The 22,915-nt window shown below is 37.1% G+C and overlaps 1 protein-coding gene across 3 annotated transcripts in view; it reads right to left on the bottom strand.

Moving 5' to 3' along the window:
* ARHGAP21 (Rho GTPase activating protein 21) overlaps nt 1-22,915 on the bottom strand; it is a 122,390-nt gene that overhangs the window by 65,759 nt on the left and 33,716 nt on the right. For all 3 annotated transcript variants that reach the window (XM_081116783.1, XM_081116784.1, XM_081116785.1), the window contains exons 3-4: nt 8,080-8,259; nt 5,595-5,619 (exon numbers count right to left, since the gene is read on the bottom strand). In XM_081116783.1, coding sequence (XP_080972909.1) covers nt 5,595-5,619; nt 8,080-8,259 — 205 coding nt within the window. The remainder of the gene's footprint in view (nt 1-5,594; nt 5,620-8,079; nt 8,260-22,915) is intronic.

Below are 22,915 nucleotides of genomic sequence, written 5' to 3'. Positions count from 1 at the left end.
ACAGAAGGCAGCTCAGGAGAAAATCATGTATAATCAAAATTAACTGTGAAAGTCATTCAAATCATCCTGTAAATACCAGAGTTTGAGTTTTTGGAAGATCAAAAGTCAAGATTTTGTTGTTGTTACTCTGTATTTAGTATCTTTCCAGGTCCCAATTCTCGTGTCTGTGGCTCCTTGGGTCTCCTATAGCACTTGATTTTGAATTTGGAGATGCCCTGTTGGTTTTTAGAATTAACACATCTTTCCTGAGGTGGTTTGAGGGAGTTTCTATTTCCTGCCACTAAAGAGCCTTGGTTATTGGAAAACTCTAGCAGGCTACAGAGCTCTTCAGTCAGGAAAAGAATGCAATTACAAAATACACATTTTTACTACTGAGAGAATTTATAGAATCCCCAGCTACATTTTGTTTTTACTATTAACACATGTGAATATAAAATTTAAACTCCAAGTAGAAATCCAATGGTTATTTAAGCACCTAAAAATGATATAACATTTTAGAACAGCTATTTTCAACCAGTGTGCCACGCGAATTTTTAAAACATGAAATACTTGACTATCACCAGGGGCGCTGATCTCTTTTCTCTTAGATTGTCAAATAAAAAAATAACAACAACCAACACAACAATAGCCATCTGGTGTGAATTAATCAAAATTATACCTTTTTTTTGTTGTCAGATCAGCAAAAAACATAACATTTTTTTGGTGTGCTACATGCAGAATTTCAGTAATTAGTTTATCTGTGCCATGAGATAAAAAAGGTTGAAAATCACTGTTTTAGAACACTGGAAATATCCTTACAACTAAACTGAGAAAAAATTTTTACTCATGGAAGAAGAATAGTAATTACAAACTTTCAATTATTTCTATTTGACTATTTATGAATATCTGCTCCAGACATTTAAGGACAACAGGATGACAACAAAGATAGCAATTATCCACACACAACTATTACCACTGAAAAACACTTTTCTACCTTAATGGCCCTCCTTGTAAATGTTATTTTCATTACAGTACAAAAAACTAACCAACAAAAAAGAAAAATAAATTTAAAAAAACAAGAAAGTTATATAGGATATAAAAACCATAATAGAATGGAAAATTGGGTAAAGAGAATAATCCAGTGGCAAAGAGGTTCCACTCTGTTGCCAAAAGGAAAGAACACCAAAGCTAAGACTTCCAACTGTTTCACAGAAGTCTCGCACTGTAACAGGATCTCTTAGCAGTCTGAATAAAGTTCTGGCAATGACTTTCTCCCCAGTGGTTCTAGGCTTTGACTCGGAACGTTACACTGGACGCTGGGATTCTATTTAATTAAAACAAAATTCACATAAAAGGACTGTGTAATCTCAATATGCTTGAAAATAAATTTTAAAAGGAAGTGAGACTATAAAATAAACATCATAAAATTCAGTTCAATTAACATAATACATTATATGCAGTCTATCTCTAAATAGGTTGCATTCTTAAACTGATCTATTAAGAACTGTTCAGAAGTTTTTCTCACATAGAATATGTTGGTCAGTTTAGTTGGAATGGCATTATAAGTACTATAGTTAAGCTAACTAGGTCTCTGTGCACTAGCGTCTGACCCCCCACTACCAACTGATACAAGAGCAAACGTGGCCATGGAGGGCAAAGGCAGGCGGAGCACTAGTGATCCCAAATCTCATTAAACTTCCTTCCCAGGTCCACTGCTAGCCAGATATTCTGAATTGAGGAACAAATGATAGTTGGTGCTATAAGATGTTCAGGGCCTCTAAACTTGGGATATCCCTAACTTTTATGTGACCTTAGGCATTCTTTGTCCTTAGGTATTCACAAATATGGATCAAGTTGCCTTGTTTTTAACTTTCGCAAATCAGAGATTTTAGAGTTAATTTCATAACATTCTAAATATACTCTATATTTCTTTACTAATTGTTGACCTTATATAAGTCAAACTACTTTTAAAGACATTTTAAAAACAAAATTTTTCCAGAGGGAATGTGGGGGTGGGGAAGTAGGCAGGGATAGATTAATCAAAGAACTTACATGCATATAAGCATACCTATGGACACAGACATGGTATGGGGAAAGCCTGGGGGTGGGGGAGATGTGGAGAGGAGGTCAATGGGGGGAAAAGGGGACGTCTGTAATACTTTCAACAATACACATAAATTAAAAATAATAATAATAAAATATATTTTTTTAAAATAATAAAAACAAAATTAAAGAAATGAAGGAGACAAAAATAAATCAACAAAGTAACATGGCAAAGTTATAAAAATATGGACTTCAAAGTTAGACACACCTGATTTGGGCACACACAGCTCTGTCACTTAACCATGTGGTCTTGCACAAGTTTTTTTTAAATCTTTCTCAGACTCATTTTCTTACCTACAAAATGGGAATACTGTTTCACATCTCACAGCATTACAGTGAGGACTAAATTCGATAATAACATATGTTACGAAGCTTATAGATTTAAAGTCACCAAAACAATTTCCTTACATACTCTCATGCCTTTTCAAGTATTATTCTTAGAAAGAAAACGTGTGATGTTCTGGACTATATAAGGATCTTACTTTGATGAGCCTTGCTTTGCCAGGAGGTAAGGTGCTTGAATTTGTATTATTCTTATCTTAACGCTTTAATTTTGCTGTGTTTAAGTCCTCTACTAGTCCTTTAAATTATTGATTTTATTTTTTTGTTAACCTAGCCTATAATTATTTTCTCTTTCAATCTGTTAGATCCCTGATGTTAACTTTCTATTGCATTTCAATTATCTTCTAACTGTTATTATATTAACTGCATCTTCTTCAAATGTAGCCTTTTTCTTACTCGTGATTATTCCTTCACCAACAACATGCCAGATAATATAACCCCAAACTATAGCAGTAACTCCATTCAAATCGAAATTCAGTTGTAGCAGATAATACTCATAAAAGATCACTGGAGGTGTGGTCTTGAACATCCATTCTTCTAAACGGTCTGAATGTTTTCACTGGGTCAAGACAGACTCTTGGAAGCCTGTACAGTTGGATTACATTGTTTTGGTGTCCATCATTATAATCCAGAGTTTCTCAACAGCAGCACTATTCACATTTTGGGTCCAATAATTCTTTGTTGTGGGGTGCTGTCCTGTGCATTGTAGGATGCTCACCATCCCTGGCCTGCTAGATGCCAGCAGCACAGCACCCTTCCTCCAACTGTGAAAACCAAAAATGTCTACAGATGTTGTCAAGTATTCCCTCGGGAGCAAAACTGTCCCCAATTCAGAAGCCCTTTAAACTGAATTTGACCTTGGGGTTCTGATATCTGCTTACATTGAGGTATCTGTTAAAACAAACAGCCATATGAAGGAATAGTGTTGTGAATACATCTACTGTATTCCTCTGTTTCCCAATATGAGGGCCCATAGGAGAAATCTGTCTCGGGCCACAGTGCAAACAGGATGTTGTTTTCTTATGGGCAATGTGAATCCTTAACGAATGATGTTTTCACTTTTTCTTCAGCCACTGGAAAAGCTCAAAAGCAAATTTAGAGTCCATCTTGGATAACATTTTAGAATCCACAGCATGCATTTACGTGTACTAAATCTCCCAAATATCTGTTTGATTCTTTTTTTTTTACCATGAACTTATTTTCATCTTACTATAATACATATATTTCTGCATGCGAACACAAACCATTTTAAGAATGAGATTAGGTATACATTAATAAATAAAGTAGGTATAAAATTATAATACTCCCCAGCAGATCACCCCTTTTGGTCTCACTTTATCACACCTCTCCAAATCTCCTTGTATTAAACCTGGATCTTTTAGTGTTCCATTACAAATGTTTAAGCCTGTTCTCTCCAGTCAAACCATACAACTAAATCCACACACTTCAGTGAGCCATGTCAGATATAGAAGCATCTGTTTAAAGTTTTATAACTATGTCCTTCTACATTTATTAGAAGTATGTTCTTCCCGATGAAGACCAGCATACGACAGGCACGAAATTCTAGATGCTGTGTATCCAAGAGGTTGTCCAGCATCAGCACATCACCCGGCAGGATGATGGGAAGACAGAGAACTCACGTCCCCTCTTCTGTTGCTGATGCTGGTTTTGCAAATTTTCCCTTTCCCCACTAGAGCCTACTTCTAAACCCATGCCAAGTAACATTTGGAACTCATCCTGAACCCTGGTGCATGACAGATGGTGACACAGGAGTGGCCCATCTTGCACAACAGAGACAACTATGAAGGGTCCTACCTGGCCCTACACTCTCAGATTACTTTTGATAGTGCTGAAAGAAACTATTTTCTCTCATTTTACCCTTAACATAACCATTCCTAGACTTTAAATCTGATATCAGTATTATAAAGGTTTGTCAACAGGTGGACGGATAAACAATTTGTGGTATATCCATACAAGGGAAAACTTTTCAGCAGTAAAAGATAGTATTGTTAGTACCTATACATAGGATGTAGTGAATACCCAAAATATTATGCCATGTGAAAGGCACAAAAAAGTATATACTGCATTATTTTATACAGAAGAAATTCTAGAAGAGGCAAAACTAACCTATAGTGATAGAATACAAATTAGTGATTGTCTAGGGCCAGCAGAGTGCTGACAGCAAAGGGGCACAGGGAACGTTATGGAATGATGGAAAGGTTCTTTTTGATATCATTATCTTGATTGGAAAGGTAGCTTCACAATTTATGCCTTATCTAAATACTAAACGCTTAAAATAGGTGCAAAAGTATTCTTGCTAAAAATGTATACCTTCAAAATAATAATGAGAAAACATCAGACAAACCCAAATTGAAGGATATTCTACAAAAGTATCAAGGGCATGATATATAGGAAAGATGAGGCCCTGGGGAGTCTAAAGGACAAGACAAGTGAGTGCAATACAAAAATCCTGGAACAGAAAAAGGACACTAGTAGAAAACTGGTAAAAATCCAAATAAAGTCTGTAATTTAGGTAACAGTATCATACCAATGTTAATTTCTTAGTTTTGTTAATTGTACCATGGTTATATAAGTTTTTAACATTAGAGGAAGTTATATATGAAAATTCTCTGTACTTTTCTGGCAACATTTTTTATAGTCTAAAATTATCTAAAAATAAAAGTTTTTAAAATAGGTGCATTTTATTGTGTGTAAATTTTAACTCATTAAAGCTGATATAAAATTAAAATAAATGTAAATGGGAGTTATTAAGCAGTAAGACTAACTACAAGAAGCAAATTGCTCTATTCTTCAATATTTGAGTAAACAAATCTAGTAGATAAAACATACAGCATTTCTTACCTAAAAAAACCACTAAATTAAACATTACTAATGGAATAAGAATCTCAGAATTACTTTCCTCAGAATCATGATATATTCCTCCAAAGACTAACACATAATTAACAATAAAACCACTACTTGTTCAAATTATGAGACAATGAATTCATAACTTTGACATCTACAGTAAAAGTATTTAATTTCTATGACTCTCACGTCTAAGAATTGTTATACTTGAACTCCAATAACTGTATCATCTTATTTAATATTACTTAAAAAACAGAAATGAGTAGGAAAACATGCAGAGAAAAATTTAAACTTTTATAGCATACCTCCTCTGTTGCCATTTTCTTCATCCTACAAAATAAAAAAATATACGTATCCATGTATGAGCACATATTTATAAACCCTAGTGAAATCACAGCAAGGCTCAATCCAATTCAAACTGCCCTCCCCAAAATGTGCCAATTACAATCTCATAACAGTGCCTTTTGCCAGAAGGATGGAGCCTTCCTAAACAGAGACAGGAAGACTATGAGGGAAGACATCAGGAATTCAGTTTTTGACACTGAGTGTAGAGACCCCCACAACAGGTGTCAAAAGTAGGCAGCTGATGGATGAACCTAGAACTTGGGAAAGAGGGCCAGGCTGGCCACCACTTACTGTACTATATATAATTTAATAAAATGTGCCTTTAGGGACTATTACAGGAGCCAGAATTGTCTTTATATAAATTGAGTGGCTCCAAAATGCTATATATTTCATTTCTTGTATTCAATTTTGTGGTTTGTCTACTTGGTTTCATTCATCGCTACCAGGCTGTCCTGCTGCTATTTATCCACCTCTAGCTGGGAAATCAGATAAGCAACTTTGAAAAACTAGTATAAAAAATACATTTATTCAAATATTTGTTGAGATGCTATACTATGAAAGCTACAATCTATAGTAAAACAAAAAAGACATTTAGTGGAGGGCTGATAATTTATTATATAACTTTTGACCTTTATTTTGGCTGCCTATATGTACTGTATGTATTTTTTCTGGTTATAAGCTCTGTTCTGAGGCTAGTAAGGTTGCCAGCTAAGTGGCATAATAAAGACGTTATATTAATTGCACATTTTCTAAAAGCTATAAATATTTTTAAATTCCTTTGAAGCGAATGGATAAAATTTCATAATTAAAAAGGAAAAGATTTCAATATATATTTTCCATGTAAAATTTACAAGGCAGACCTATTTGCAAGAACATCTGTGTTCAATAATAATAGCATTAATAGCTAAAGTTTACTGTGCAATTACTCTACACCAATTCCTGGACTGAGTGTCTTACATATATTATATCATTTAAGTAGCACAACAACCTGTGAGAAAGGTGCTGTTATTGTCTGGTAGGTGACTGACGCAAGATCACAGAGCTACCAAGGGGCAGAGATGGGACTCAAACCCAGGATATTTCGACTCCAGTGACTATGCTGTTAACAAGTATACTGTGTTACTAAAACTTCTAGAAGTATTTTCCAATAACAGAAATAACAACGATGATGATGCATTTTTAACCTGTGCTTCGTAAACTATCTTAAAAAATTATACTAACTATATATTCATCATGACCAAAAGCTCTTCTTCAAAACAAAACAAAACAAAAACAAAAGACAAAAATAGATTCAGTCTCAATATGTAATTAAAGGGGCTAATAATTACCAAGTGCTCTCACATGCAGCCTAACACATAAGTAATACTATGTTAGACATTTTAGGATAAAGTAGATTCTTAGAAAACCCAGTTTAGCAGTCTTAACAGACATTTCAGGAACCCCAAAGTGATAAATTTTAATTCCAAAAATAGAAATTATTCATGACTGTTAAAAACTACTCAGTACTTTAAAAAGCTTACTCTTTAAAACATTTTACTGGAAAGATACAATAAAAAGAGTATGGTCTCCAGAAGCAATTTCACACTATATTTTAAAAGACAGTCTCAGGGTAATAGAAATTTTGAACTAGAAAGGGTTTTCTAATCTTCTAATTCAATTCCCTCAAATTAAAATGGAAATCTAGAAGTCAAAAAAAGTTAAGTGGCTTGGCCAAGGTCTCACAACTCTTCTAAATATCATATTTCCTTACACTGTTGTATAACAGTTAAGCATCAGGCATTCATGTTGGCCAGTTAAAATCCTAGGTCTACGACTTACTCATTATGTGACTCAGATCAGTTTCCAAATGTTATGTAGAGCTAATAAAGAAGTGAGATAATGCTCATAAAGAATAATAAAGAACACAGAGCAAGTACCCAGTGTGTCAGCTGCCATTATAATTCTTCCATGCTGCCCCTTATTAGACCATGTTACTACTATACACGGAAGCACATGAATGTAATTTACCCTGGTACAAAGCTGCGTTTTCAGACTCTCGCTTGCCATTATATTACATATCTGAAAGTCACATGTTATTGTAATCCCAATAACTTTTTATAACTGTTAGAATACTTTAACAAACTATTTCCTCTGCATTCTCTGCCCAGAAAACTCACCACCTTTCTAGATAGCAGAGAAACAGCTACCTATTAGAAAAAGGAGAATGACTTGGAATTAGAAGTCCTAGCAAAACAGATTTGGAGTTCATAATCAGTATAACCTTCCAGAGAAGATTAAAATTTTCTGTTCTAGAAGGTAGAAAAATGTCTAAAAGACATAAAAGAATAAAAATGAAAAGAAAACACTTCTAAGATAGAAAGAAGGTGGGAGTGAAGGATGAGAAGACAAGAAGGAGGCAGAAGTAGCTTTGTTTTTGTTTCGAGCTACTTTAATTATTTCTCTTACCTTATATGAAAGTTGAATTGCAGACTCTGGGGGATAGACAATAAAATGCCTTAACGTGAAGCCAAAGCCTTGAGATGTTCTTTTCAGCATCACTGTTTTGGGGCCCGGCCAGGAGAACGCTTCATCTTCGGATGGTGATACAGTTTCACTTTGTTCTTTTCCATCTTTACTTTTTGATACCTAAAATAAAAAGATATTGAAATGTTAACTACTAATACACTACTCTTCCTCACTTAGAAGAAATGATATGTAAAAATATAATACTTGCATGCAGCTGTGATCTTAATAGTGAAAAAAGAACCATATTCGGATGCATGAACTGTATGTATGAGCACAAATCATGCATATCATCAAAAACTAAATTTTTTTCTAGAAAGGGATGCTATAAAATATTAATCAGAAGTAATAAAAAACTCTTGGAAATTAGAAATTTAACAGCTAAAATTTAAATTCAATAGAAGAAACGAAAGATAACACCAAGAAAATCCTGTAGAGCCATAAGGACTAAGAAACAGAAACTATGAAAAAAGAGACATGAACCTCTTACCAAGTAGGACTACTAAAGCTGTTATCAGATCATCCCACAGCAACAACCAATATTAGAAAATAACAGATAAGGCCTTCAGGTTCTGAGCATAAATTCAGTATCCACATAGATATCCTTCCACTATCTTGGTCTTAAAATTCTTTTATCTCTTCTCCTCCACTCTTGGCTTTTATCTGGTCATGACTGAAACCCATTCACAATCTCAAATCAAGGTTCCATTCTTCATTCCCTGATACCCTAACCCTAATGATTCTTTAATCTGAGCTGACCCTACCACCTTTGCCCTGTCCCTTACCACCCCATGTACTCACTTTGCTCTTAAGCCAGCTTCAATTCACTCCTTTGCCTTTCTCTCACTTCCTCAAAATCACCTAACCCTAGATAAATCAGTAATGCCTACCCTGGGACTGCACCTATGGAACTGAACACAGGTGGGGAAAACCAAATACTAAGCTGAATGTTTTCACTCCAAATTCATGACCTCTAACCTCAAGACAGCCTTTGTTTTTTTTCAAATCATCACCCAAGGATATGTTTCTATTGATTTTTAGGGAGAGAGGAATGGGGGGATGAAAAGCGGGGAGAAACATCAATCAGTTGCCTCCCATACATGCCCCAACTGGGGATGGAACCTGCAACCTAGGGTATGTGTCCTGACCAGGAATCAAACCTGCAACCTTTTTTAGTGCACGGGAGGATGCTCCAAACAGTTGAGCCACCTGGCCAGGGCAAGAGAGTCTTTAGTGTTGTCTGTCAATGATAATTCTCTCCAGTCCATTCATCCTCAATGACTAATTCATTCCTTCTCCCCAGTTTTCACTTGTAGCTAATGACCCTGCTTTCTATTACAATGAAAAAACATAAGCAATAAGATGACAACTTGCCCTGGCTGGGTGGCTCAGTTGGTTGGAGCATCTTCCTGTGCACCAAAAGGTTGCAGGTTTGATTCCTGGTCAGGGCACATACCCAGGTTGCAGGTTCAATCCCAGGTCGGGGAGGCAACCAATGGATGTTTCTCTCTCACATCCATGTTTCTCTCTCTCTCTCTTTCTCTCTCTCTGTCAAAAGCAATTTAAAAAAACATATCCTGCCCGGCCAGCATGGCTCAGTGGTTGAGCATCGACCTATAATCCAGGAAATCTTGGTTCAATTCCTGGTCAGGGCACCTGCCAGGATTGCCGGCTCCATCCTCAGTAGGGGGCATGCAGGAGGCAGCCGATCGATGACTTTCATCACTGATGTTTCTCTCTCTCCCCCTCTCTCCTCTCTCTGAAACCAGTAAAGATATAAAAAAACAAAACCAAAAACCATATCCTCAGGTGAGGGTTAAAAAATAATAAAAATACTAAGATGACAATTTAATGGACTGTGCATTTACTCACCTACCTGCAGCTGTGCTCTTGTTCTCCTGTCCTCCCTCCCATTACAGTGCCGAACCGTCCATCCTTCTAAGACCCCACCACTTGTGTACTGGATCCCATTCCCTCTCACTATTTAAAGATACGATTCCAGCAACTCTCCACTCTCTCTTTTGCATCATCTATTTCCTCTGTATTATATCATTTCCATAAGCAAATACACATTTTGTAAGTTCTTTACTCTTTTTTTTTTAAATATACTTTTATTGATTTCAGAGAAAGGAAAGGAAGGAGAGAGAGAGAGAGAGAGAGAAACATCAATGATGAGAGAGTCATTGATCGGCCACCTCCTGCATGCCCCCGACTGGGGATCGAGCCCGCAACCCGGGCATGTGCCCTGACTGGGAATCGAACCGCGATAGCCTGGATCCTAGGTCGACGCTGAACCGCTGAGCCATGCCTGGCTGGGCTGTTCTTTACTCTTAGAACAACAAAAAATTCTCTCTTGACCACACCACTCCGTTGTGTTTGTCTGCTTTTCTTTAAAACAAACTCCCTGAAAGTTGTCTACAGTCGCTACCTCAAATTCTTTTCCTCTCATTTTCTCTTGAATCCCCTTAAATCAGGCTTTTGCCTCCATAACTCACTGAAACTGCTTTTGGCAAGGTCACCTTTGCATGGCTAAACTGAATAGTCAATTCTCAGTTTTCATCTTTGATTTATATGTCGGCACAAGGATCACTCCCTCCTTGAAAGATTTTCTCCACTTGACTTCCCATACTGATTTTCCTCCTAACTCATGGGGTCCTTCTCAGTCTCCCTCACTAGGTCTTCCTCTGCTAAACTGATCTTGGGTGTACCCAGAACTCAGGTCTCTAGCCTGTGTTTTGGAGATTCAGTGTCACGCACTAAATACCATCTACAAAGAGATGACTCCTCAGTTTTTACCTCTAATCCAGATATCCACCCAGTCTAACAGGTATCTCAAACTTAACATGTTTGCACTGTTGCTAATATTTTTTTATTAAATTACAACCCCAAGTTCATCTCAGTAATTTTGAAATGTCACCTTTATCAAATGGCAAATACTTGTATATGCTTGATTCTGCTATATTTTTATTATGTTTCACTACTGAATCTACCTATTGCTCCACAATGATTTGCTTCATATGAAGGTGATAAAACTTAAAAATGCTCCTGAAAGCTATTTTTGCATGATTAAAATATATTACACTGTGAAGAAGGTAAATTCAAGAGACTTCTAAATCCTGAACATTTTCATCACATAGTCAGTATTTGGGCTGTTTGTTACTAGTTAGCTATTTATCAATTTCGTTTTCTTTCTGGGAAGACAGCTTGATATTATTTCGAAAACAAATAGTGGAGGCAGCTCTGATTGAGTTCTAGTCAATGAAATGTGAATGGAAGTCACATGTGATAAACAAAAGCAACAGCACTTCTACCTAATAAGCAAGTGGAAATTGAAAACTTAAAAAATGTATACCATTTATTTAAAATATTAAGTACTTAGAGATAAATCTGCCAAAAGACCTGCAAGGCCTGTAAGCACTGCTGAGAGACATAAAGCATATCTGAATAAATGGTTCAGAAGACTCAGTACTGTTACAATCTCAACTCTCCCCAAACTGATATATATATGCAATAAAATTCCAATCAAAATCCTAGGAAACACTTGTGTAGAAATTGTCAAGCTCTTTCTATACTTCATTTTAAAACAAAAAGAACCTAAATAGCAAACAACTTTGAAAAGGAACAAAATTAGAGTTATTTATACCAGAAGACCTATAATCAAGACTCTTAAGCCATCTATGGGTATGGAGCCTCTGTACATTTGAAACCATTATGGCCCAGCTTGCGTGGATACAGGAGATCTGGTTCGATTCCCGGTCAGAGACCATGCCCGGGTTGCGGGCTCAATCCCCGGCAGGGGACCGGCAGGAGGCAGCTGATCAACAACTCTCTCTTATCACTGATGTTTCTATCTCTCTCTCCCTTCCTCTCTCTGAAATTAATGAAAATATATCTTTTAAAAAAGGAGAAACTATTACGAATGCATTTTAGTTTAGCCTCCCTTCTAGGATTTGAAGATTGGGGCAGGGGTGGGAGGGTGAGAGAGCACAACACCAAACATCAACATGGGATGTTCAGGCTGAGATCATTGCAACAGTGATCATACGATCGGACAGAATTTGTAGGATAAAGGTTATTATCTAGGCTTAGTTAACCCAATAGTTCAGTTAAGCTTTAAGTAGTGACTGGATGACTGAATCCTCCTTTTGTGATACAAATGAGAGAATCATTTTACATATGGGCGTTCTCCAGCGCACTCTCTCTCTCTTTCCCCATTCATTCAGCAAATAAATATTTATTGAGTACCTAGTAGGGACTCAACACAGTTTCACACAGTGGACATTCCTGAAAACAAGGGTGAATGAAATATGTACTGTTTATTTTGTTTTATTAATTAAGCTTATTATTTTGAGATAATTATAGATTCACAGGTAGTTGTAAGAAATAATACAGAGGGAGCCCATGTAATCTTTATACAGTTTCCCCAACAGTAACATCTTAGAAAACTATAGTACATCATAACCAGGATATTGACATAGATACAATCCATCCGTCTTATTCAGACTTCACCAGTTTTACTTGTGCTCATGGGTATGTTTATGTGTTTATGCTATGCAGTTTTTTGGGGGGGATTTGTTTTTGTTTGTTTTTTAGAGAGAGGAAGGAGGGAAAAAGGAGCGAGAGAGAGAGAGAGATCAATGTGAGAGAGAAACACTGATCGGATGCCTCCTGTAAGCACCCCAACCGGGGATCAAACCCACAACCTAGGTATGTGCTCTGACAGGGAATCGAACCCGCAGCCTTCTGGTTTACGGGACAATGCTCCAACCAGCTAAGCCACACTGGCCAGCGCTATGCTACGCAGTTTCTATCACATGGATAGATTTGTGTATCCACCACCAGTCAAGATACAAAAAAGTTCCATCACCACAATGATCTCTCCTGTTGCCCTTTGTAACCATACTTACTCTTTCCTTTCACCCCTCACCCAGTCCCTAACCCCAGGCAATCAACTAATCTATCCCATCTTTCTATCATTTTGTCATTTCAAGAATGTTATATAAGTGGAGTCAGTCAGTCAGTCAGTAATTTTAGAATTGTTCTTTTTTTTCACTCAGCATAATTCTCTGGAGATTCATCCAAGTTATTATATGCATCATTCCTTTTTTATTGATGAATAGTATTCCATGGTACAAATCAGGGGTGGGTAATGACTGGCCTATGGGCCATATACGGCCAGTGAAATCATTTGGTCTAGCCTGCCAAGGCAACCGCAGGAGGGGTTGAAATTTAATAAATCTAGGAGCTTTTTTCATAGCTAATTTTTAAGTTGATAGTTTTGTTTGGCCCTCAAATGACATCTTAAGTATCCAAATGGCCCTTGGCAAAAAAAAGGTTCCCCACCCCTGGTATAAATGTACCAGTTTGTTTAAAAGACATCAGGGTTGTTTGCAGTTTTGGACTATTGTGAATAAATGAGTTATAAACATTTATATACAGATTTCTGTGTGAACATAATTTCCATTTCTCAAGGATAAATGTTCAAGAGGGCAATTTAAGAGTTGTATAGTAATTGCACGTTTAGTTTTGTAAGAAACTGTCAACTTTTCCCAGAACAGTTGTGCAATTTTACATTCCCACCAGCAATGTACAGCTGATCCAATCTGTTTCTGTGCATCATCAAAAAAGCATTTGACACTGTCATTATTTTTTATTTTAGGCGTGTGACAGGTGTAGTGACTTCTTATTATGATTATAATTTGCATTTCCCTAACGGCTAAGGATAAACATCTTTTCATGTGCTTAGTTACACATGAAATTGTAAATCACAAAGAATCTTTAGCATTTAATCAATATAAGTGAACCTTTCATGTTACAGCTGAGGAAACTGAAGCTCAGATTAGTTAAGTGATTTATTCAAGATTATTGTAGGCCAGGATCAGGGCAAGAATTAAAATCATGATTTTCTGAACCTGAAACTATTTCTCTGAGAATATTTCTCCCCCTTTTCCATCATCTATTCTGTAGTCTGCATAGATTCTTCCCCCAATTGCTTTTTGATATAACTTATATTTTTAATTTTTATTTTTCTGCAAGACTCAAATTTTAGCACTATAAAAATTTTACATGTGGAACAAGATGACAGCATAGATAACTGCGGTACCTGCTGCCTCCCACGATCACATCAAAATTACAACTAAAATACAGAACAACCATCACTCAGAACCTTCTGAAATCTAGCTGAACAGAAGCCCTACAACCAGGGAACTGAAGAGGCACCAAGACCGGTAGGAGGGGTGGAGACACGGGTGAATTGGGGCTGAATCGGGGAGATGCCGCTGCTGTCCCACACCCAGTGTTCCAGGATAAAACAGGGAAGTTTCCTGAAGGAGTGAGGGGACCCAGCCCCACAACAGGCCCCCCAGCCCAGGGCTCCAGGGCCGGGAAGAGATGACCCCACAACTCCGGGCTGTGAAAACCAGCAGGGATTGTGGCTGAGGGATGAGGAGGCTTTGGGGGCCCCAGGCAGCTCCTCTTAAAGGGCCCGTGCATGGACTCACTCAGACACACTCCCTCAGCCCCAGAGCTGGGGAGCAGCTGGAAAGGAGCCTGGGACACTTGGGGAGGAACTAACCTGCCTGAGATTGGAGCGAGAGGTGGAGGGGTAGCTTTCTCCCAGGCAGAAGAGCTGGCAGAGGCCACTGCTCCTTCAATGAGCCCTTCCCCCACAGAGACGACAGGCAGGTGTCCTATCTGAATCTCCAGCACCTGACTCACACCTTTGGCCCCACTCTGGAGACTCCAGAGACTCCTCCCCTCCCTACCTGCAAGCTCATCCAAGCCATTTCTAGTGGCTTTTCTGTGCAAGTGGCCTCTCTAGCCTCAGGCTTAGAACTTTCCTAAAATCTCTCAAAAAAGCAGCAGCTGGCCTCAGCATGCCCCATACATCTTGATAAATGGCCCCAGGCCTGGCACTAGCAGCAGCCTGCATTGGTTCATAGCTTGGCCTCTCCTGGACACCTCCAAGCCCAGCACAAGTAGCAGCCATCTACAGATTGCTGTGTAGCTCATGCTGGGTAGCCCTGGGCAAGGCACAGACAGAAGAGTAACTTTGCACCTCACAGGAGGCCCCAGAGACAATGCACTGGGTGGTCAGCTTCGACCATGCAGGGTTACAATCTTATCACATCCACAAGTGACACACAAAAGGAGCACACTCAATGAACACCAAAGTTCCACTGAAGTAAATCCTGCTTCATAAGGGCATCTCCTGCACATCAGCTCTTCGGCTGTAGTTGCAGCTGGTCCTCATAGCCAATTGGCCTGGGGGTCAATTCCTCCCCGTGATGCCAATAGCAACCAAGGCTAACTACAACAGGACAGTGCTCACAGTCCACACAGGGGAGCAACTAGAAGGCCCAGCTCAGGTGATTGGGGAGACTGAGTCACTGGACCTACAGGACACCTACTACACAGAGCCACTCTACCAATTCCAGGAGACATAGCAGCTCTACCTAATACATAGAAATAAACACCAGGAAGCAGCCAAATGTGGAGGCAAAGAAACATGTCACAAAGGAAAGAACAGAAGAAATCTCCAGAAAAACAACTAAATCAAATGGAGCCAAGCAAGCTACTAGATAAAGAGTTCAAAACAATGATTATAAGGATGCTCAAGGATCTTAATAAGACTATTAAGGAAATGAATGAGATCATCAATAACATAATAAAGAACCAGTCAGAAATGAAGGCTACACTAACTGAAAGGAATAATTTATAGGGAATCAACAGTAGAGTAGAGGACGCTGAGAATCAAATCAGCAATTTGGAATATGAGGAAACAAAAAACACCCAATCAGAAGAGCAAAAAGAAAAAAGAATCCAGAAATATGAAAATAGTATAAGGAGCCTCTGGGACAACTTCAAGAGGCCCAACATTCGTATTATAGGAATACCAGAAGGAGAGAAAGAGAGCAAGAAATTGAAAACCTATTTGAAAAAATGACAGAAAACTTCCTGTACCTGGTGAAAGAAATAGACTTACAAGTCCAGAAAGCACAGAGGGTCCCAAACAAGGGGAACTCAAAGAGGCTCACAGCAAGACACATCATAATTAAAATCCTAAAGGTTAAAGACAAAGAGAGAATCTTAAAAAGCAACAAGAGAAAAGCAATTAGTTACCTACAAGGGAGCACCCATACTACTGTCAGCTTATTTCTCAACAGAAACCCTGCAGGCCAGAAGGGAGTGGCAAGAAATATTCAAAGTGATGAAAAGCAAGAACCTAGGACCAAGATTACTCTACCCAGCAAAGCTATCATTTAGAACTGAAGGTCAGATAAAGAGCTTCACAGATAAGAAAAAGCTAAAGGAGTTCATCACCACTAAACCAGTACTACATGAAATGTTGAAGGGTCTTCCTTAAGAAGATGCTAATGAACAAAAGAAACTGACAAACAAAATAGACCCAAAGACACTGAAGCATGCAACAGACTGTCGTATCTCAGAAGGAAGAGGGAACGGGGATGGGAGGGTCGGAAGAGATTAACCAAAGAAGTTATATGCATATATGCATAATCCATACACACAGACAATAATAGGGTGAAGGCCTTGGGAGGAAGTGGGAGGAAGTGGGAGCAAGGTGGAGGAGATAAATGGGGGTGGAAATGGGACACCTGTAATACTTTCAAAAATAAGGATAAATAAATAAATAATTTTACATGTATTAAATTTATTTCTAGTGTATTATTATGTCTTGGCCTCATGGCTCTGAAATACATTCACATTTCCTTTTCTATTCCTTTAAATCAGATAGATCACTCTCTTGGATCAGGGTTTCATGCTTCAAGTTTCTAAAATGAGCCTACTGTGTCCTGCTCTAGTAAGCTCTTTACAAAAATGGAGAAGATGGGATGAAGATTAAGCAATTTCTTTTTCTGTTCCCTGAAAACTAAGATTAAGATCTTTGGATGTAGCATATCTCGGTTCAGTTGTCCCAATTATTCTGTGTCCCCCCCCCCCAGAGCATCACATTGAATCTTCTCTCATCTTCTTGCTTTTCCCTACAGGAAAGAAGGGAGTGTAATACTTCTTTCTACATGGAAAGAGAAGATGAAAAATATATACATATGTGCCTTTCACTCCTTCCACTTACCCACAGAGCATTTTGATCTACTGGATTTCTAACAAGGGCAAACTGCAGGCACACAGAAAGGGACGCTGCAGTCCGACTCTCTACTTGAGAAGAGCCCTTAACACATACTCTCTACACAGGGCTCTCTCCCCACCATGAGCCCCAATCCATGTACAACAGCATCAGAGAGCAAGAAGCCAAGAGTGATTGGAACAACAGCGGTTAAATTCCTGTGGACAGAACTGTCATTTGATTCCCTTAAAAGTCTTCATAACAAGGTCACTTGACTGAATAGTAACTCAAGGTTAAGAGAAACCAAAATAAAGGATAAAAACTAACTCCATAATAACTAGATAAAACTAGACAAAGCAACCTGAAAGAGGAGTGAGAGAACGTATAAGGGAAAAACACTAATCATATAACAATAAAAACCTCACAGAAGGGAATGCAAACTGGCATGAGGACCCTCCTGGGAATGTTCTAAAAGCAGATTGTAACGAAAGTTCCACAACTGTATAAATTCTCTACGAACCACTCAAATATACACTTACAACGGGTGAATTTTACAGTGTGCAAATTATGCTTCAGTTAAGATGTTTAAAAAGGAAACTCTCATAGGTAAAATGTACAATCTCTAAATGTTAGACAGAGGCAAAAGACACAGGCTGTCATGAAAGTAAACATCAGTTAGGAAAAAATGCCTGTATATACAATAAATATGTAGCCTTTAAGCTATCTTTTGTAATTATTTATACTATAAACAGAATGGGCATAGATTCCTAGTATATTCCAGGAATGATTCATGAGGGAGCATAAGGAAGTATTATAGTGTATTCATCCTGAAAGATTTAATACTGATTCCACATTATATCTAAGGATATGAGCCCTATTCCTATGGGTTCTTTGAAAATACTGTTATATAATATTTATTATATAATATTAGTAGTGCCAGTTGCTTAAAGTAAGGTTTTCTTCCTTATTTTAGGGCCAGACTTTTTCTTAGTGACTCAAGACCTTTTAAAATGTCACTTCCTGAGAAAACACAACACAGGATCTGTGTGAGCCCTTAGGGATTCTTTCCTTTTGCATAGTTAAATTATTGAACTATCACAGTTATGCCTGTCATCTGGCTTGATGTTTTTCTTTTGCTACCTGGGGAGATGGCATGTAAACTACACGGGCCTGGATCTTTCATTTACCAGCTGTGGACCTTGGGTAAGTTCCTTAACACACCTGTGCCTCAGTTCCTCATCTTTACTATGAGGATGATAATAGTAGTACATATTTCATGTTTCCTATAAAGATTAAATGAATTAAAGATTGTAAAGTGTTTAAAATAGTACATTGCGCCCAGCCAGGCGTGGCTCAGTGGTTGAGCATCGACCTAGGATCCAGGAGATTGAGGTTCGATTCCCAGTCAGGGCATACGCCTGGGTTGAGGCCTCGATCCACAGTCAGGGCGTGCAGGAGGCAGCCAATCAATGACTCTCTCACCATTGATGTTTCAATCTCTCTCTCTCTCTCTCTTTCTCTCCCTCTCTGAAATCAGTAAAGATATATTTAAAACAAAAAACAGTAAGTCACACATAGTAAGCGCTGCATAAAATTAAATTTTAAAAAAACCCCACAGAGGTCACCAATACGTAAAGGCTTATTTCAAAAATAATTACAATAGCACTTTTTATATCTCAGAATAGTATATAAAATACAGTTTCATCTGAGGAAAGATAAAATCTTAAACATCCATAAGACTTTTTACTAGATTTTTAGGTACATTGTAAGTCTGAATGAGAAATGGGCTCACAGTAGTTGAGCAATTTGTCAAAAACATACAGCTAGTAAAGGATACAGCTAGCCTTGTTGATCTGTTCTATGTCATAAGGGGAAAGAAAATAGTGTGATTTTAAACCTTTACACATTGGTTATCTGTAAGCTACTTTCTCCACAGTCCTACCACCACAGAGAATTAATCTTATAGCAATTACTCCTGACATATTTTCTTTAATGGGGATTTCTTTGCAAAATATTTCGGCACAAGTGGAAATCTAATGTTTTTAATTAAAAGGTTTGTTTGTTTGTTTGTTTGAATTAAAAGACTCTTGAATAAAGTCTTTTTATATACTAAGCAAGCCTGGCAATTCTTGACTTGCAGCTTCTGTTTATAAGGTCTCTAAAAGGTTTGGTGGGGCTTTTTTGGGGAGAGGGGGCTACTATAAGTTGCTAACAATTGGAACTACTTTGATGTTGAATATCTAGATGTATTTTTCTAAGAATTAATTCTGGTTTTCAATGGATATTTTAATATTTATGGCATAAAAGATGACCAAAGAAATTCTAACATTGATGACCTGAAGTTGGAAAATCTAGATGACTTTAGTGCAAAATATTTCAAATTAAACACTTGAATCTAATTTTTAAAACTATAACCCTTAACTTTAAGCATATCATTGACTTGGACATTCATTTATAACATCTTCCATGTAAGTTGACTGTTGATATGGATCCTCCTGCTGCTGATGCCTACTTTTTTACATATTTTCTTGTAAAGAAACTCTATTACCAGATAGGATGATAGTTATTTTCAGAAGCTACCTTTTTTTGATATGAATAAAATCTTGTTTACTTTGAATCAGAAAACATTGTATTTCCAGTTAAAAATAATGATTTCCCTATCCTTTGGACAGACAGGAATCTCCAAATTAAGAGTCAAACATACATTCCAGTTCATTCTAGCTACCAATGAAGTAATGCAGTCCCCTCTGAGCAGACACGAGCAATACTGAGCTCGTGGGCTAGAGAAGGTATAGGTACAGGAGGTGAGGCCCATATCATGTGATTGTATCATTTTTTTAACCACTGTAATGATCTAGAATAACAGAGACTCATATAAATATATATACATATGTATACAAGTAAGTTTTCTGAATCTAAGTAAATTTTGGATTATCCATGACACTACACTGGCAACTGTTACTAGATCACTTAATTTCATTAGCCTATAGAGACTATATATCTTTACAAGCATGTTAAGATGAAAATTGGTTCTTATTATTTTAATTTTGTTTCATTAGTGAGGCTAACCATCTTTGCATGGAACACTCAATTCCTAAAGACCTATATTACAGAAAAGAATATACAGATAGCTTGTTTGAGACTGAATTACAAAAGAACATGTTGTCTCTGGAATTCAGAACACGGTTCTCATACAAAATTGTAAATGAGGATTCACAGGAATATCTTAAAACAGTAACAGAAACCAAAGCAAAGTCCCTGGGAACTGGAAAAAGAACTTAAAATATAAGGAACTCAGAGGCGACCACCTGGGGAAGCCACCCCAAGATATTGGAGAACAGACAATAAACCCCCCAAAGAAGGAGGGTCAAACTGTCTCACATTCAGATTAGTATGGGCACCAGGATGCAACCTAACTTCAGGCAGAGACACCAGAGTAGGTCCATGTCGCAAGACAAATGACATGAGGTGAGCTAACAACATCCACAGTCCCTGGGGAAGACAGAGCTTGGAGACAGAGCAACTCAGCTGCCATCCAGTTTCTAATGTGGCAACATACGTCCACTTATACCCTTCCAAATACACCACCGACTTTCGGTTGAACTCGATTGTGTTTTATTTCAAAACCCCAGCTAAGTAAAAAATTCCCAATGTGGGAGGATCCTTACTTTATAATTTGTTATGATTAAATGTCAAAAAGTATTTTATACACATTTTAAAGGCATTGTCGTGCTTACTATCTAAAGAAACCCTGGGATAAAGCCTTTTGGAAAGCAATAAATTATTTTAATCAGTCCATAATTAATGCTCTATAAATACATTGCCTTTCAACATAAAGTATTTCTGGAAACTACATTATAAAATGGATCATTTTAATAAATAAAATTTTTACATAGGGAAAATGCTTTAATTGATTAACACACAGAAATAATTCAAAGTATATCAGAAAAGCAAAGCTATAACAATTAGAAAACTCTAAAACCATTTACAAGTGCAAACTGTTATGGTTTTAATATAAGCATAAATATACCAGCTGAATATTATTATAAAGTATATATAATACTCATAAAAATACAAATTCAACACACCATAAATTTTACTAAAAATTTATAAGCTACAACTAAGAAACATTAATCGTTCCAATCAGACTGAACAGCCAAAGGATATTATATATTTTTTAAAAGAGTTTTTAATATTCCTTTAGTCTCCTTTGCTTTGGTTATAGTGCTAATGTTTATGGTTACATTGTATGTGATGGGCATTTCTTTAAACACTTGCTGGCTGGATCAACTCCCAAATCAATTTCCAGATTTTGTTGATGGTACTGATATTGTTGTTGTAGAAGTAATTCGAATTTTCATTAAATAATTATAATTTCCACAGGAAGAAACAAGAGTCTTATAAACTAGTCTTATTATTATAAACTAGTTCTTATAAACTAGTCTTATTTTTTTTGAAATTTGATTTTCCTATATCCATTTTAGCATAGCTATTCCACTCACTCTCTGGATCTTCTATCTTTAAAAATCTTTATCTTCAAGTAGATGTCATCAATGCAGAAAATATTTAATAAGTAGTTCTTAAGGACTTGTTCTTACAGCTACTGAATAATGGGCAAAAGATCTGAACAGATACTTCAAAAAAGAGGAGATGCAAATGGCCAAGAAGTATAAGAAAAGATGCTCAACCTCATTAGTCGTCAGGCAGATGCAAATTAAAACCATAAGATAAACGTTTATATACCAAAAGGGCTAATAAATTTTTTTTTAACAGGCAATCAATTATTGGCAAGGATGTAGAGTACCAAGAATTCTCTAATACTGTTGATGGGAGTGTAAATTGGTGCAACCACTTTGTTTGGTGGTATCTGTTAAAGTTTGTCGATAAAAATGTGAATATCCTGTATCCCAGTAACTCCACAACTAGGTATAAACACAACAGAAATCAATACATTTTAAGCTATGTGCAAAATATTTATAGCAGCATTATTTGTAATGGCCAAAAGTTAGAAACAAGTCAAATGTCCATCAAGAGTAGGACTGATAAATTGTGGTATATTCAAAGAACTACCATAAATAAATTCTTACAGCTAATGCAACAACATGGATGAATTTCAAAGAGCATAGTGAAAAAAGTCAGATACAAAAGGATAGATAGAATGTGATAATATTTATAATACAATTCAAAGCAAGAGAATAATGGCTACATGGGGCATAACAGAGGCTACTGAGGAGCCCTATTAATATTCTAGATCTTGATCAGCCTTTGTAAAATTTACCAAGCTATATATTTATGATTTATGTATGTTATATATTGCTATATTTCTATTTAAAGTATTTACGTGTCTGTCAAAACATGTGCATGTTCGTTTAAACATGAATCTGAATACACATTGTAATCAGAAAACCCTACAACAAAACCCTATAATAGGCTTCCTATCGCTCCTGGATAGGACTCAGACCTTATTCGCTACTCCTCCCCACTGTCCACAGGCTACAGACACGCAAATCTCCTGGATGCCTCCAACCAAGTTTTTCCCACCTCAGGGTTATTCTGTCTACCTGGAGAGCTGATATTTGTATGGCTTGCTTCCATAATTCATTCGGACTCTGCTTAAGCATGATCTATTCAGAGGAGTGACTTCAGAGGAGCTTTTCTTGACTACTTATCTGGAGTAGTCTCCCCATAGCTCCA

The sequence above is a fragment of the Miniopterus schreibersii genome (assembly GCF_964146895.1).
Source record: "Miniopterus schreibersii genome assembly, chromosome: 1".
NCBI classification, from domain to species: domain Eukaryota; kingdom Metazoa; phylum Chordata; class Mammalia; order Chiroptera; family Miniopteridae; genus Miniopterus; species Miniopterus schreibersii.
This window is presented reverse-complemented; position numbering and strand designations above follow the sequence as displayed.